Consider the following 16,714-nt stretch of genomic DNA (forward strand, 5'->3'; position numbering starts at 1 on the left):
CATATGGGGAAATGAAAGTTACTAGTTACTTAGTCTGAAGGAAATTATTATCCAATTAGAAAAACCTCCCAAATGAATACATTTTAACCTTCGGATCTGTTATCCTTATCCTTAACAGAAAGTGTTATAGCTTTTCAGAAAGATGCATTAAAACTCCTTAAGGATTTTGATGATCAGCACCTCAACAAAGAGCAGTGATAGCACACTGGTTCTCATAAGTGCCAGTGAATAAAAACAAAAGTTTACGCATCGCCTTTGCCTGTCTAGTGTGTCTTTAGTCTCAGTTAGGAGGCTATTGCTACAGCTAAGTATCAACTTATAGATCCACATGCTTTAAAAAAAATGACGAATGAACACTAAATACAATTTAAACACCAATAAATAGGTAGATATAGATAGATGATAGATGGATTGACAGATAGATGATAGATAGATAGAAAAGGGAAAAAGAAAGAAAAGAAAAAACCAGATGAAATTTAAAGGCCAGAGGGAGACTAAATTAAGAAGCAAACAATGCATTTGGAAAGCTTTTGTAGAAAATAAAACAAAATGGTAACAGGACCCAAAGATGTAAAACTCAAGCCATTAAAAGACGCTGAGATAAATAGAGATAAAAACCAGGGAAAACAAACAACAAAAGAAACACAGACAACCAATTAACATACAAACTGTTAACTTCATGATTAATTATGAAAACATAATTAATTAATTATCGGGAGACCAAAGCAGAAAGATGTCAAGCTCAAGAACAAGCCACCACTTTTACACAGAAGTACACAGAACTCCTGAAAGCTCTCATTCACACAACATGATCTCAATTATGTAACGCACACATGATAGGATGGAGAACACGTGTACAGACATGAGAGAAAGGCACTGAGGACCTCAGCACTAGAAAAAGCAGGAGACAGACTTCCTGCTGTAAGGCCCTCGGTCTAGTAGGGAGAAGACCACTTATGTTTCTGTAAACCAACAGATCAAAGACTCGAGGGACATTTCTCTCCTCTCATCCTAGACACCCCTAGTCTAAGGAAATAATCAACAATGGCATCTGAAATTAGGACAGGACTGTCACAACCTCATGTATTAACAGAAAAAAGTCACTTATGCACTCAATAATTAGGGAAGGGAGTGTAATTGCATATTTATCTTTGAAAACAATGGAGACCAAAAAATGGGGCTGAAGGGGTGACATGGCAGTTAACAGTACTGGCTGCCCTTGTAGAGGACCCCTCACAGAGGCTCACAACTGCCTTTAACCCCAATCCCAGACTTCTGGTACCCTCTTCTGGTCACCACAGTCACAGTACACACTTGATACAGGCCAAAGATTCACACACAAAATAAATAAATAAATAAATAAATAAATAAATAAATAAATAAATAAATAAATCTAGTTTAAAAAAGAAGGGGGGGGGGTGGTGCCCAGACCTATGAAAAAGACAGAAGCCAAGATGACTGAAATGTGGCTCTGACTCCCAGGGGATCCTGGCCAGAGGGTGGGATTCTTTGCCTTCTCCTCAGAGTTATTTATATTTTGACGTTTCCTTCAAGGGGCATGTGCCTACTTTTTGGAATCAATATGGAGAAAACAAAACTAAATCCACAAATCCCACTTAAAAAGGAGAACACAATGGGAATCTTGGAGGGCCCGTCCACTTTCAACTGCTCTATTCCCCACTATACACAGACCCACACTTTCCAACAGATCTAGGGTTTTCAGACCATCTAGGGCTATCTAAGCAGATGAGGGTCAGTGTTCTCTTGAAAACCTTTCCTTTTTTTCTTTCTTTCTTTCTTTCTTTCTTTCTTTCTTTCTTCCTTTCTTTCTTTCTTTCCCTCCCTCCCTCCCTCCCTCCCCGATTAAAAGAGCAGGTTAGCAGTTTCCTGTGCTGCCAAGCTTTGCTACACAAACTTTTTGTTGTGTTTGTTTGTTTTTTGATTTTTTTTTTTTCAAGACAGGGTTTCTCTGTGTAGCCCTGGCCTCCCTGGCATTCACTCTGTAGACCATACTGGCCTTGAACTCACAGAGATCTACCTGCCTCTGCCTCCTGCGGGTTGGGATTAAAAGTGAGCACCACCACTGCCTGGCTTTTTTGTTGTGTTTTATTCAGTATTTTTTTGTGTGCAGGAATGCCCAGTCATGCATGACAAGTCAGAGTCCAATGTCCAGTGTCCTCTCCCATTGCTCTCCATAGTATTTTTTCTTTCTTTCTTTCTCTTTTCTTTTGGAAACTAGATCTCTAAGTAAACTCATGATTATTTTGGCTAAAGTGGTCATCCACCAAAGCCCCAGGATCCTCCTATCTACAGCCCCACCATCGCTGGAGTTACAAGTGTATGTCACTATGCCAAGATTTTGGTGGACTCCAGGGATTTAAACTCAGGTCCCCATGCTTTGATACAGTGAGTCACCCACCCCCAGCCCCATGCACAGCATTTCAAAGTGTTTAGTGCAGGGTGGGGCTTCTGTACCAGTGTAGCCTGCTATGCTGACCCAGGAGGCTATTATTGTTTTAAACTCCAAACCAACCAAGGAAAATAAATATATAACTTAAAGATAAAAAATTTTGTCTAGCTATATATAAGCCCAGCCTCCCACCTCGGTTCAAACTTTGGGTACTCAGAAATTTAAGCTAGCTTTAAGCTAGAAGACAAACACTGAGGCAAATTAATACAGTTCAGCGTAAGCTAAAAATCAGACTCTTATATTCCCTTATCAAGTACAAGAACCCAGCTAGGCTTAGCAACAAAACAATCAAACCAGGCAGTGGTGGTACACGCCTTTAAGCCCAGCACTTGGGAGGCAGCAGCAGGCAGATCTCTGTTGAGTTCGAGGCCAGCTTAGTCTACAGAGCTAGTTCCAGGCAGGCTCCAAAGCATATTGCTCTGTATTAGAGAAACCCTTTCTTGAAAACTCACAGAAAAAGAAAAAGAAAACAAACAAACAAACAAAACCTACACCTCCCCGCTGCCTGACAGGAAACATATTAGTGGCATGACCAACCACTGCCAGCTTGTGCCAGCTTCAGTGATGACGCCTCAGTAGTGTCTTGCACATAACTTAGAACTAAAGCAGCAGGGGAGGAGGCTGTATTCTGTAAGGGGAGCAAGATGTTTCAACACCAACCTAGAAGTTAACCTAGAAGTTACCCATGGGAGAGGTCCAAACCCACTGCCCAGAGTTCATATGACCTGCTGCTGCTGCCCTCAGTAGAGCCTGCCTGAAAGCATGACCCATTGCTGGTGCCAGGAGCTTGACAGGCACAGGCCTACAGTGAGACAAGTGTTCTTAGGCTGGGGCTGTGTCGACATGGTTTATTCTCAATATCCACCTTTCCACCATCAGGAATTTACATCGTTGACACCTACTAGGCACTGATGTCTGCCTGTGCAGCCTCTGGCAAGCATGCTGGGTCCCAGGTCTAATGAATTTCCTGGCAGAGGATACATCCATCACAGGTGTTCTCACACTTGGAGCTGGGGATCACTCGAGGGAGACTCTGGGAAGCCTGCTCATGGCTTTTCCTGGGCCTCACAAGCACATTTGTCATTCACTGTTTAGTATCTCCTTCCAGAACAAACCCCAGCCAGGTGGACACTGCATACTGAGACCCAGCTAGGCATGGACTTAGAGTTCTCAGTACAGACAAGGATGTCCTCTCTTGTGAGAGCCACTGAGGAAGCAAGCGGTTGGGAAGAGCTGGGCCAGCAAATGGTGGAAGTAGCTGATCTGCAGGAAGGTGTCTGGTAAGATGGAATGCTTCAATTTGCAGAAAGAGTCACATCAAAGCTAAAGGATCTGAACTCTTGAAACATGGCAGGCTGATCAAAACCTGACTGTTAAATCGATTTCAAAGACCAGATAATAAAAATAGGGCCCTGCAGTACTTTCAGCTCTGAGCTTAGCATATTCTGCCTTCAGGTGCTTCCAGAGCAATACAGACAGAATGACATTCCCAACCCAGTATGTTCCTAGGCTCTCATTCCGGGTGGGACCTGTCAGTGTGACATGTGGGTCTCGGGCCCCTAAGGACAATTGGGTGCTGGGATCTGCAACATCCACGGTATGCGCTCCATGCTCATAGAACCAGGGTCTGGGAATTTCTGCCCACATCACTGCTCAGAATGCAAGAACCACAAGATGCGTCCATGAACTGCAATGCACAAAAAGGCCCTCCAGTGTGAACAGGAAAAAGAGAAACCCAAAGCAGAATCACGAGATGAGGAGAGCGGGGCTCCAGAAGCACAAGATGCTCTGCTCCTCCGGAAGGGCAGAAAGCAGAGCTGTAGCTGAACACACAGCTGTCCCTTATGTCCCTGACCCCATATAATAAAGTAGATAATACTGCTTGTCAGTAGCAAAAGGGAAAAGGAGGAAAACCCCTCTTTGGCCCACCCAACCATCAAAACTGTTTCCTGCCCACATGTGGGGAGTGGGCTGGGTGGGGGGGAGGCACAGGATTAGGGGGACACATATGCAGGGACACATACAGACAACTCTCTGAGAAGAGTTGTCCCTCCTACCTATGAGAAATGCAAGTCAACAACCCGAGGAGTCTTGATTGCTGGCATTTCCTATAACCACTTATTAAATATATAAAATAGGTACATGTGTATACTAAAAGTCTATGAAAACGTGTGTGTATGTGTGTATATGGGTAGAAACACAAAGGTATAGGGTTGGAACAGCACACAATTTCTTTTTTTTGTTTGTTTTTTTTTTGTTTTTTTGAGACAGGGTTTCTCTATAGCTTTGGAGCCTGTCCTGGAACTCACTCTGTAGACCAGGCTGGCCTCAAATTCACAGAGATCCATCCACCTGCCTCTGCCTCCCCAGTGCTGGGAATACAATTTCAATATACTGTAAGACAAACAAAATTAAGAATAAAACTTGACTTAGACCAAGGGTCTGTTACATGGGCCGTATGACTATTTTTGCTTTTATCTCTGAACAGAATTAAAAATCAAGAGAATACACAGGGCTGGAGTTAAAGCACATTTTAATAATCTTAAAAACTGTCTCTCTTTCCTTTTTTTCCCTCCCTCCCTTTCAGAGTTAGGGTAGTATCTCAAACAACAGATTATGAAAATAGGGTTCGTTTATGTAATGAAGAATTAACTTCCAGATTCTTACCGTCATGAATCTCGAAAGCCAGACTAGTGATCTTCTGTGTAATGATCATCATCGGGCTGTGACGAGACAAAAGTAGACATTTTAAACGGAGGGGTGTCACTCACGACAGCAAAATCCTCAAGTTTCTACCATGTCTAAAACTCACTAACAACTCAGGGGCTTCCTTCTGCAGAAGGTGCAAGAGAGAAGAAATGAAGGCTTTCTTTCTCTGTGGCTTTAAAAAGCAAATAAAAATAGGGCCCTATACCTGAAACAATCTCCAATGAGCCAGCCCTCGTTCAACTTATGCATCCTATCAGGAGGGCCTGTGGTCAGAAGTGCAAGGACTCCAGATATGGCCAGGTGGTGACTGACTACCTCCCCCATACCTCCCCCAGCATCCCTTGGGCCTGTTGCCCAAGGCTGAACATTAAAGAGAACAGAGGACTCCTGAGGAAGGGAGATGAGCAGAAACTAAAGGTTTGGGTGAGAAGTGTAAGAGGAGCCAAGCCGAACAGCAAGAGGGAGACACGGACAGAGAAGGGCAGTGTGCCATCCCCATGCTTAAAGCTGGGCATACTGATGCCAGCCACCCAGGAGCCTGGTGTCGGCTACAGAGAAGAGAAATTGTTTTACATATATTACAAGAAATAACAGCGTTTCTCCTATGTCTTGTAAGAATTCTAACTTGAATGGCTAACTTGTAGAGGAAAACCAAATCAGCCAAATAAGAAAACTGTAGTGTGTTACACTCCATCCCTCTGTGTTACACCCCACCCCTGCATCACACCCCACCCTCACTGTTACACCCCACCCCTGCATCACACCTCACCCTCACTGTGTTACACCCCACCCCACCCCTGCATCACACCCCACCCCACCCCTGCATCACACCCCACCCCCCCCCCCCCCCCCCCCCCCCCCCCCCCCCCCCCCCGCCCCCCCCCCCCCCCCCCCCCCCCCCCCCCCCCCCCCCCCCCCGCCCCCCCCCCCCCCCCCCCCCCCCCCCCCCCCCCCCCCCCCCCCCCCCACCCCCCCCCACCCCCCACACACCCCACCCCACCCCCCGGCATCCACCCCACCCTCACTGTGTTACACCCCACCCCTGCATCACACCCCACCTCACTGTGTTACACCCCACCCCTGCATCACACCCCCACCTCACTGTGTTCACCCCACCCCACCCCTGCATCACACCCCACCCTCACTGTGTTACACCCCCCACCCCTGCATCCACCTCACCCTGTGTTACACCCCCCCCCCCCCCCCCCCCCCCCCCCCCCCCCCCCCCCCCCCCCCCCCCCCCCCCCCCCCCCCCCCCCCCCCCCCCCCCCCCCCCCCCCACCCCCCCCCCGCCCCCCCCCCCCCCCCCCCCACCCTCACTGTGTTACACCCCACCCCTGCATCACACCCCACCCCTCACTGTGTTACACCCCCCACCCCTGCATCACACCCCACCCCACCCCTGCATCACACCCCCACCCCCTCACTGCATCATACTCCACCCATCACAGTATCAGCTTTCAGATGATCATTTAACTTTCTAAAACTTTAATAAATCAGAGGTTACATTTACCAACAGGCAGAGTGTGTGCTCTACATTATGGGAGAGCCAGGAATCTCACCAAATTATCCCTCTCAAAGGCCCCCAAAAACACCACATGTAATCACCCTCACTGGATAGCCAGAGCCAGTTGGTCATGATGGGTAGAGGCTCAGGCTCCATGCAGTAAGGTTCCAACATTGGATTTTCCACCAGCCACACTGCCCACAGCAGAGGCACTACCCTCAGTGCATGCACACGGGGCACAAGGGTTTGCTTTCCAGATCTCACTCTGGATTCAGAGTCACAGCTGTGACCTTGAGACTTCAAGCTCCAGGGAAAAGGTCAGATGAGGGCTGCTCTCCAATTCCCTGTGCTTGAGAGGGAAGGATTTCTCTTGGCTCCCTTAAAAGCCAATTCTTACAGTTACCTAGGAAATCACTGCTCTGTGGCCTAATCCCCCAGGTTACTCTGCACACAGGGCCTACTGTCACTTCTGCCTTGCAAGGCATCCTTCAAGTCCTTGAGAGTTATACAAATACCCTGAGATGGACATCTCCCTGGGGGGGAGGGGGCTCATTGTTCTCATCCTGCCTGATTCTAATAATGCCATTCAATTCTAAACTCTGATCCCCATGGCCATGTAATTAAAACAAACTGATAAAAATAATGGCTAAATTCATGTAATACCACAGTGGCGTATTCAGCCACTGGTATCATATGTAATATGTCCAAGAGATGCAGTGTGTACTTCTGAGTGTATGTCCTTAGAGTACCCACTGTGCATATGCATCCTTCATGTAACTTGTTTTCTATAAGGTGCAAGGATTCTGGCCTCAGGACCACATCCTAGTCTGGGATGCTAAACCACGCTTGGGTACCCAGCCAACTCCAAAGGTTACAGATCTTAACAAAGAAGGGAAGGAGATGGGAAGCTGCCCACCTCACCCCATTCGAGCTGTTTTACCCGGAGTCACTCTGCAAAAACAGCTTTGCTGCTCTTCCTAAGCCTCAGCCACTTTGCTCAAAAGGCCACGGACAACTCCTGTCAAACATCTCCTCTCTGTTCATTCACAGAGGCTGGCTAAGCTTCCACCACTCAGCACTCCCTGCTGTTGTTCCCTGAGAAAATAAAAGCATCCCAGAGTGTCCCTCTGAGACTGCTTATAAATTCTTTTATGAACAAGACAAAGACCCCAAAAGAGAGAATACCAGCCCCCACCCCCCACCCTAGTACCACTGGTGTCCATTCACTCCATGTGTGGCCCTTACGTTTTAGGTGGTGGTAGTCCACTGCTTCTGGCTCAACCTGCTCCCAGGAGCACAGCGAACATAAGACTAAGACAGAAGAAATCAGTACAGACTGCAGGAGTGTGTTGTGAATGAAGATTTAAAAAAGGACTGCGAGACATTTCAGAAGCGATGAATGGATCAAAGAGAGTTAAGTAGTCTGGAGAGGAGCAGAGGTGGACAAACCCAACACAGAGCATGGGAGACAGGAGGAGTGAAGGGAGAGGGAGCGTGGGGGAAGGGAGAAGACAAGCAATGTGTCAAACCCTCTTAGGGCAGAGCCTGGCGTACAGAGAGAACACCGTTAGAGAAACAAAGCAAGCCTTCAGAGAGTAGTCGCGGTCTTCCTCAACAGCACATCTGTTTCAAAGCAGTCAGTGTGATGCACATGGTGCTCTCCATGAGCCTCTATTGACATTTTTTTAATTGCTGATTTTGTAGCAAAGGGCACGGCCCAATACCTACTCCCTCCCCAGGTCCAAGAACCTGACTGAGCCTGCCAGGCGGGGGCTAAGACCCTCCTGTCTATCCTAGAGCAGAACAGGGAAGCAGCCTAGGACGGCAATGGACGGGGTCAGGCCCTGGATGGGACCTCCTTGATCTTCTATGTGACAAATCACTGTGTTGGCATGAGGCTGCCAGAGTGTAGGAAAACTCCTCAAGTAAATATGTGATTGATGGGACAGTTGTGGCTACACAAAGATATTCCTCTGAACCAAGGGCTTTTTGTTTTCTTAAAGATTTATTTATTTTTATCTTATATGCATGAGTATTTATGTGCATGCCTGAATGTGTACCACATGTGTGCAGTGTCCAGAAGGGGGCATAAGATCCCTGGAACTGGAGTTACAGATGGTTGTGTATGCTAGGAACTGAACCTGAGTCATCTTCAAGGCCAGCAAGGGCTCTTAGCCTGTGAGCCATCTCTCCAGCCCCTGAACTGAGGCATTAAAAACAAACAAACAAAAAGCCCTCTAAACTTTTGGATATAAAAAGGATGAGAAAATTTTTAAGCATACATTTCTCTACAAAGAATGAGGACAGAATAATTTGGTTTTATCCAAAAGTAATTCTCAACTGTAGTTGACTCTACTACAGAAGGAAGGTTTAAAATAAACAAGCACTTTCCGAGCTGTCTCATTATCTCGGGAAATGGCTATGGCTGAACTCAAATGATGCTTGTCTATTAATGTCCCAGTAACTATAAGCACCCACTTGCTACCAGGACATGTTACCTAACAACAGAGGCAAGCTGCTATGTCTCTGCACTCAAATCACCTTTATGCAAACAAGTGCTCTTTATCCACAAGACCACGAAGACCAAACAAGTCCCTCCTGGCCAGTGCCAAATGTACATGGGATGTGAGTCCAGGCAGGACCACACACAGCCTGAGTCACCTACTGATTTACCTATTCTCCCACTTGGAAAGGTAGCCCATAATGGGCATCTCCCAAGCACCAAGCTTCGCTCTAGGTCCAAGCTTTGATCCCACTGGAGACACAACATCCTTGCTGTCACGGAGCTTACAGGATGGAGATGAACAGGTAATCTACAATCTGCTGAGTGCTGCATGAGAAAAGGAAGGGTGGAACACAGAGGAGAACTAATAAGCATCCCAAGGCCACATGATGGCCTGGGGTAAGGGCATTCCAGGAGGAAAGAAGGACAAGGTCACAGCCTGGAGACAAACATGTGGCTGGCCTTGGAAGGAAGACCAATGACAGGGCAGGGCAGAAGGCAGGCAGGCTTCTTCAAGGGCTGTGGCTCTGACCTAAGAGGCAGGGAAGGACTGGAGGGTTTAGGGTCAAGGGCTGACCTGGCTTTCGGTGGATCGTGTTTGACTCTGAACAGACTGAGCCACGACCGTCAGGTGTAGAAGTGAGGTCAAGGCAGCAGGTGACGTGGGCAGGAGAGGCTCAGACCAGGGCCAGCACAGGCAGACTGCAGTGAATCCCATGAGGTTCTAAAGCCAGGGGGGGCTTTGAGGACAATTTGGTGTATGCGAGGCAGGGTATGAGGCCTGAAGCCACCACCAAGATTTATGACAAGGGTGACTAGAGAGATGGAGCTGCCTGGGAAGGGACATGGGAGTGACAGGAGAGAGATCCAGGAGTCCATGTTGAGTGTGTTTGATGGAAGACACTGACTAAACTATGGGCAGGGACCCAGGGAACAATATACCTGGATATAAGGGTAAAAACTCACAAACTGGGCCAGTAAGCTGGCTTAATGAGTAAAGGTGCCTGCCACAAAGCCTAATTACCTGAGTTCGATCCCCAGGTCCCAAGTGGAAGGAAAGAACTGATTTCTGTAACCTGTACTCTTCTCACACACACACACACACACACACACACACACACACACACACAAGCATGTACACACTAACAAAATGTAATTTAAAAAAATGTAAACTCATAAATCCCGACTGCCATTGACCACAGTGGAAGGAGGAATTGTTTAATATTTCTCAAAGCACTTACTGACTATAAAGTAGGGAGGACAATGACAGTGTGGATTAAAGGACAATTTAACGACATCACCAACACTTTACACAGAACCTGAAACATAATGCATTCTGCCAGAAACTAAACCTCCCTCACAGTCATGATGTCACAGTTTCACCTACAAAAACACTGGGACAGTTCAACCACGAGGCATTGAAAGGACACAAAAAACAAACGGGAAGTGCTGTTTCTCAAGACATTCCCTGTCAGGACTAAGAGATACACAACTGTACACATACAGTGGTCACAGACACACGCACATGCACACACACTCAACACACACACAGTTTACCTTCCAGGGTTCCCATTATCTACAGTAAACCATGGTCTGAACAAATAAAATGGAAAACTCTGGAAATACTCCCATGTTTTACATTGTATGTTGCTGTGCATAGCATGAACACATCTTGTGGGTTCGTTCCACTATGTCCTACCACACTCACAAATCATTCTTTCTCCAGCCCACCCTGATGTGTGCACTGACCCAGTAGCCCTCCAGTAGCCACCCCAGCCATCAATCAGATCATCTGTCACAGCACCAGATCGCTTGTGCTTGACTAGCCCTTGACAAGGGACCTGACATGGAAACGCCATGGCTGAGCTATGCCAAAGGGAAACTAGTCCTTTCTGCGTGTAGAAAAACTGTACAAACATGATCACAACTGCTTGTGGTTTGTGGCATCCCCCACGGCTCGGGACGTGGCTGCCATGGATAAAAGGGGTGTTGCTGCGGCTATATTAATGAGTGATATTTGGGTAATTGTACAGAGATGACAGAAACATCAGAGAGCCGAGGAGGAAGTGGCCCCATCATTTCGCCTGGGTTTGAACAAGCAGATATGGTTGAAAGGGTGCTCCAGGCAGAGAGGAGGGTGGAGGGAGGCACCGAAGAATAATCTGCAGAGGAGACAAGGTTGGCTGGAGCAGCCTGGCCTGTGTCTGCAGACCCTGGGTAAACAGGTCTTTCTGCCATGTTCTACCATGCTGCCCTGAGAATCTATCAATCAGTGGCAGAACTCAGGTGGGGCAGGGGCAGACAACCGAGTCCCCACTGCTCCAGTCAATTTACTCCAGTGCTGACTTGAACGGCATCAGCAGTGAGACTGGGTACTTCCTGTAGTCAAATGTAGGTCAAGGGCCGGGAGACACTCCCACAGGAAGAACCACTAGGACTGGAAGGTGCAAAGTCTCAGGCGGGTGAATATTTTATACACCCTATTTACACACAGTTACCGGGCACTGTGTGAGGAGGGTTACACAGAACAGCTAGCAGCCTTCATGACTCATTTCGCAGAACACACAAAAAAAAAACTTGTCTAAAATTAGACTCTGGACTTGAATAAGGCTTCTCAAGATGGAGAGGCAAAAAAAAAAAAAAAAAAAAAAAAAAAAAAAATCATACCTGCAGCTTTTAGGCCATGTCCTAAAAGCTCCTACAAAAGCCCCTACCAAATGCATCACACATACTCAGTAGGCCTCCACCGAGGGGACGCAGACCAGCTGGCAGACCAACGCCCACTGAACAGCTGATATCATACGCCAAGCTGTAAGACACAGCCTTGGTTTGAATGGGAATTGTTCTACATGAACCCCTTCTGGTTTGTCTTGTGGTGGACACACCAAGCGATCCCTTTGGCAACACAGATCCAATGCCAGCGAGAGCGCTGGTCTAGCTTCCTGCCATTTATTTATCCACAAGAGGTGAAGGCTTACTGTCCTCTCCACATCACAAGGCCTAATCCAGTTACTTGAAGAAATGAGCCAGGATGTCCCCACTGAGTTTTGATGCCACCATAGCTATCCTGCATGTTACCTTGTATTTATTTATTTAGGGTGAATAGCATAGGAGTCATATTAGAGGACAAATCCTAGGAGCTGTCATCTCGATCTACCAGGTGGGTCCTAATAATCAAACTCAGGTCGCCATGTTTGGCGGCAAGCACCTTTATCTGCTGAGCCATCTTGCCAGCCTCGATGTTCTGCATTCTGATTTCTGGTCCCCATCCCAACCCCTTGATTTGCCTGTTTGTTGTTGGCGAGTGGCAGCCATTGCTCTTGAGCATGCATTCTTTTGGCTCTGTTTCATTGTGAGTTGGCTTTTTGAGGTCTCACTTCATTCTAGCTGGCCTGGAACTTGCTGTGTAGACCATGCTGACCTCAAACCCATGATCATCCTCCTGACTCCGTCTCCTAGGTCATTGAGATTACAAGCTTGGTCCACCATGTTCAGCTTTTACAGGCAAATTACTGCATTAAGATGACAGGTTAACTTGAAAAGAATTACTGTACCTGACTGTCTGTGACCAGTTTAAAAAAAAAAAAAGCCTTTTAGATATGTAAAAATGGGAATACCCAAGGCTACACCTGATAACCAGAACCGGGTGACATCACTCAGTCAAGATAACCCGGCACAGTCCTAGACCCCATGATGCCCACTGGACCGAATATAAGCAGAGACCAAGAGCAATGCTCTGCTCTGCACATCCAGAGAGACACCATCTTGACCTGCCCTGGGATCCTTACTCTTAGGCTGCAGACTACTGTGAGACTGGACCTGACCTTCGGCTGAGATGCATCCCACAGATGAGCAGCCTGGGAGACAGACTTAGGGCCAGAGTTAGGAACTTAAGAGTGTGAACTCTGTGTGATGACCTTTAGCATGATAAAATACAACTTTTGTTATACCAACTGCATGCATCTACCTTCTTGCTTGCAGCACTATCTACATACAAGCAGACTGCTTCTCAAGTTCATACCCCTGAGAAAGTTTTAGAGTTGTCTGTTTCCATGGCGCCCGGTACATTTCTTCTCAGACACATTCCTGGACATTTCACAGTTGCTTTTGAAACAGGATATTTTTTTTCTACTACGTTTTAAAGTTATTTCTGATAGGTATACTAATCATTTTCTCTTGTGTCACCTTTCAATAGCCAAGGTGAGACCTCACAACTTTTCTACAGCTAGAAACTTCTAATGAAAATAAAGTCTTCTATCTAAAGAAGTCCTGAACCTAATGTTATACAGACGGACATGGACACACATACTCGAGCTCTTTCTCTCCTCTTACTCCTTCCCTCTCCCCTCCCTCCCTCTCCCCTTCCCTTCTCCCTCTCTCCATCCCTCTCCCCCATCTCTCTATCTGTTCTTCCATGCCTCAAGCAAGTAAATCTGTCTCATTGAAGACATTTCACAGAGATTTCTCAGAGAGGGCCCAGCCTCCCTTCTGTGCTCTCCGCAGACATCACCACTTTGAAGAAGAGCAATGACACTCGTCCTATTTGGCCTCACAGGAGGGACTTCTCAGAGCCTTACTGTTGTGGAATATTCCTTGACACTGTGTGAAGATATTTCACTCTGACTAGTATAATAAAAATCTGAACAGCCAATAGCTAGGCAGGATTTTCGGGGCAAGAGAATGCTGGGAAGGAGGAGGAGTGGCCAGGAGAAGCCAGACAGACATGGAAGGAGTTGGGCACACAAAATGGGACAGAGGTAAAAACCCATGGTAGAACATAGATCAATAAAAATATGAGTTAATTTAAGGTATAAGAGCAAATTGGGAACAAGCCTATGCTATCAGTTGAGCTTTCATAATTACGTCTTGTGTGTGTGTGTGTGTGTGTGTGAGAGAGAGAGAGAGAGAGAGAGAGAGAGAGAGAGAGAGAGAGAGAGAGAGAGAGCTGGAGGCCCAAAGAAAAATCTGATTACACCTTGATGTCCCACACCCAAGGACTTCTACCTCCTGAGAAGGGAGAACTGGTCTACAGCTGGCTCTTTTCTCTTATGTCCACTTTAAAAGAGCAAGTTCTTTGGCTTAGCCATGCAAGGGCAGCTTGCTTCAGTCCATTCAACTCTGCATCTAAACTCTATCAATTCACCATTAGTAGAAAAAATGCTTCCTCCCAATGACTAAAAATGGGACTATTATAAACAAATAGTTCATCTTTAAAATGCTACATTGTTTTTTCTTTCCCTATAAACATTTAAAATTATATCAAAATATTTAAATTATAAATTTCAACAAAATACTGCTAACATCACATCATAAATAACTTTGAAAAAATCATTAAGCTCTTACTATAAATCATTCTCTAGTTTGTGGGCCCATGTAATAGCTTGTGCTAACAGAATATAAGCAGGCATCCACCCTCTCTGATCTAGATCATTACTCCCCCCACCTCCAACAAAATCAGAAGGTTCCAGAGAGCCTGTAGGAGGTGGTGCCAGAAAGAAGGGCCTCCCCTTCCCTAACAGCCTGTGGTGCAGAGTGGACTGTAATGTGAGACTAAGCCTTGACCTCACCCCACTGCAGGGACATGGCTGTTTTGACAATACCCTCTGTGTAACTAGAGGAGAAAGACGTTGTGTAAGGGCTAGAGAGCAGCAAGGGTTTGGAGGTGGCAGATGGGAAATAAAAAGATAATGGCTAAGATCAAACTGAAGGAGGGCAGTAAGGGGTTCCATGGAGACTGGGTTCCACAGATGTGTAGTAGTAACAACCCACATGGTTATACAGTCAATTCAATTTGCTTATGGTAAAGTGCTGGTGTTTAAAAAAAAAAAATCCAAGAAACTGTATGAGTGATTGATTATAAATATATACCAGAGACACCCAGAGCAGGTGTGAGCAGAACAAGACTGAAGATCGCAGGGTTCCCATTGTTTAACACCCCCAGGACCTGCAGACAGAATCGGGGTCCCCAAGCTCCATAGCTAGGAGTGAAAATTCCGGTGTGACATGGTTAGCTTTCAGCGGCTATTCTTAGCAAGGGTCTGCCTTCCAGAGATTCTGATGATTTCACAGCTAGCTCCAAAGTCATGTCATTCCACCGTGATGATTTGTGACCTGGGTCACTTCCTTCTACTCAAAGTGAGCCAATCAGATGCTGATTCTGTCCAGCAACTTTTCTTTAAGAACACCTGTTGTTTAAAGATGGGTAGCGGCTGGTCTGTTCTCTACCCTGGAATTCCAGATGTGGATTTGTCTTGATTCACCTATCTATCTATCTATCTATCTATCTATCTATCTATCTATCTATCTTTCTTTCTTTCTAATATATGTCATCCATTTTGGCTTGGTTTTGTTTGTTATTTTGGGACACAACTTGCTTTCACTGAAGTCTACTTTAAAATCTACCTACTTAAACCTACTTTGTTCTCATTGGGAAGAAAAACATACTTTATCTTCTAAAATTCTCCTTTTTACAGGTGACTTTCTCAAATAATTTGGCCAATTTAAATTTTTTTCTCCAGAGATACTATTTTTTTTTCTAACTTGCTTATCTTTAAATTGGATGTTGTATTCACTTTGATACTGCCCAGAGTCAAAAGAATGAAAAAGACACATGGCTCTGGGCAATGGAGAAACTGAGAGGAAGGATGCAAAGTATGAAGTCTGCTGCTGCCCACCTGGGCCCACAGGGCAGGACAGGTTTCTCTCCAAGGACAGGAGTTGGTTAGCTCACGGGAGCTGGTACTACATCTATCTCCTAAAACTCCTTCAGTCTCCTTGGTAAGGAGACCTGTTCAGTGCCAAGAAGGAATAAATTCCCTCTGGGGAAACAAAAGGCAGAAATGAGTTCCACTAAGAGAGTAGAAGGGGGAGGGAAGGAGGGAGGGAGAGAGAGAGGGAGGAAGGGAGGGGGAGGGAGAAGGCTAAGAAGCAAGAATATAGTTTGGAGGGGGCTGACTTCCAACGCTTGTAAATGCTTGCAGAAATTCCTATTAGAAACTACTCTGAATATCAAAAATGCCACATTAAGAGTCTAGCTGCTCTGTGTTTAGAAGGATTATATAAGGCACTTTATAAGCACAGGTATCTCTGTAACATCTACGGTATTACAAATGTTCAACAGCCCTCTATTGGAGTACTTTAAACCACTGTGTTAGAATAGGTAAAAGAGGTCACTGAATCAAATTTTAATCTTACCCTGAAAAATCAGCAGAATATTGTCCATAATCAAAGATATAGACTCTAGTAATTTGACACACTGTGAGGTATCCCAAAGCAAACACAAAACAACATCTGTAAAACAAAAATAAGCCGGATTAGTGGAAACGTTCATTCTGTCAAAGGGCACATTGTAAAGAAACTCACTAATTCACATGGCTCAACAATTAAATATTATTAAATCTAAACTACAAAAAAACTTGATCTGCCAGATTAGGAGAATGCCTTCCTAATATGTGGTGAATGGTTGATGAAACTGACCGCTGCTGTTATCCAATTTTATTCTGAAAGATGGCCACACATAAAATTA

At 45.9% G+C, this 16,714-nt stretch overlaps 1 protein-coding gene across 1 annotated transcript in view; it reads right to left on the bottom strand.

Moving 5' to 3' along the window:
• The window catches only part of LOC127215306 (lysophospholipid acyltransferase 2), a 38,054-nt gene extending 21,580 nt beyond the window's left edge, over nucleotides 1-16,474 (bottom strand). Inside the window, exons 1-2 of the mRNA XM_051175678.1 lie at nucleotides 16,384-16,474; nucleotides 5,138-5,193 (exon numbers count right to left, since the gene is read on the bottom strand). Coding sequence (XP_051031635.1) covers nucleotides 5,138-5,189 — 52 coding nt within the window. The 5' untranslated portion in view covers nucleotides 5,190-5,193; nucleotides 16,384-16,474. The remainder of the gene's footprint in view (nucleotides 1-5,137; nucleotides 5,194-16,383) is intronic.
• Between the last annotated feature and the right edge of the window lie 240 nt (nucleotides 16,475-16,714).

Source organism: Phodopus roborovskii, unplaced genomic scaffold (genome assembly GCF_943737965.1).
Source record: "Phodopus roborovskii unplaced genomic scaffold, PHOROB, whole genome shotgun sequence".
Lineage (NCBI taxonomy): Eukaryota > Metazoa > Chordata > Mammalia > Rodentia > Cricetidae > Phodopus > Phodopus roborovskii.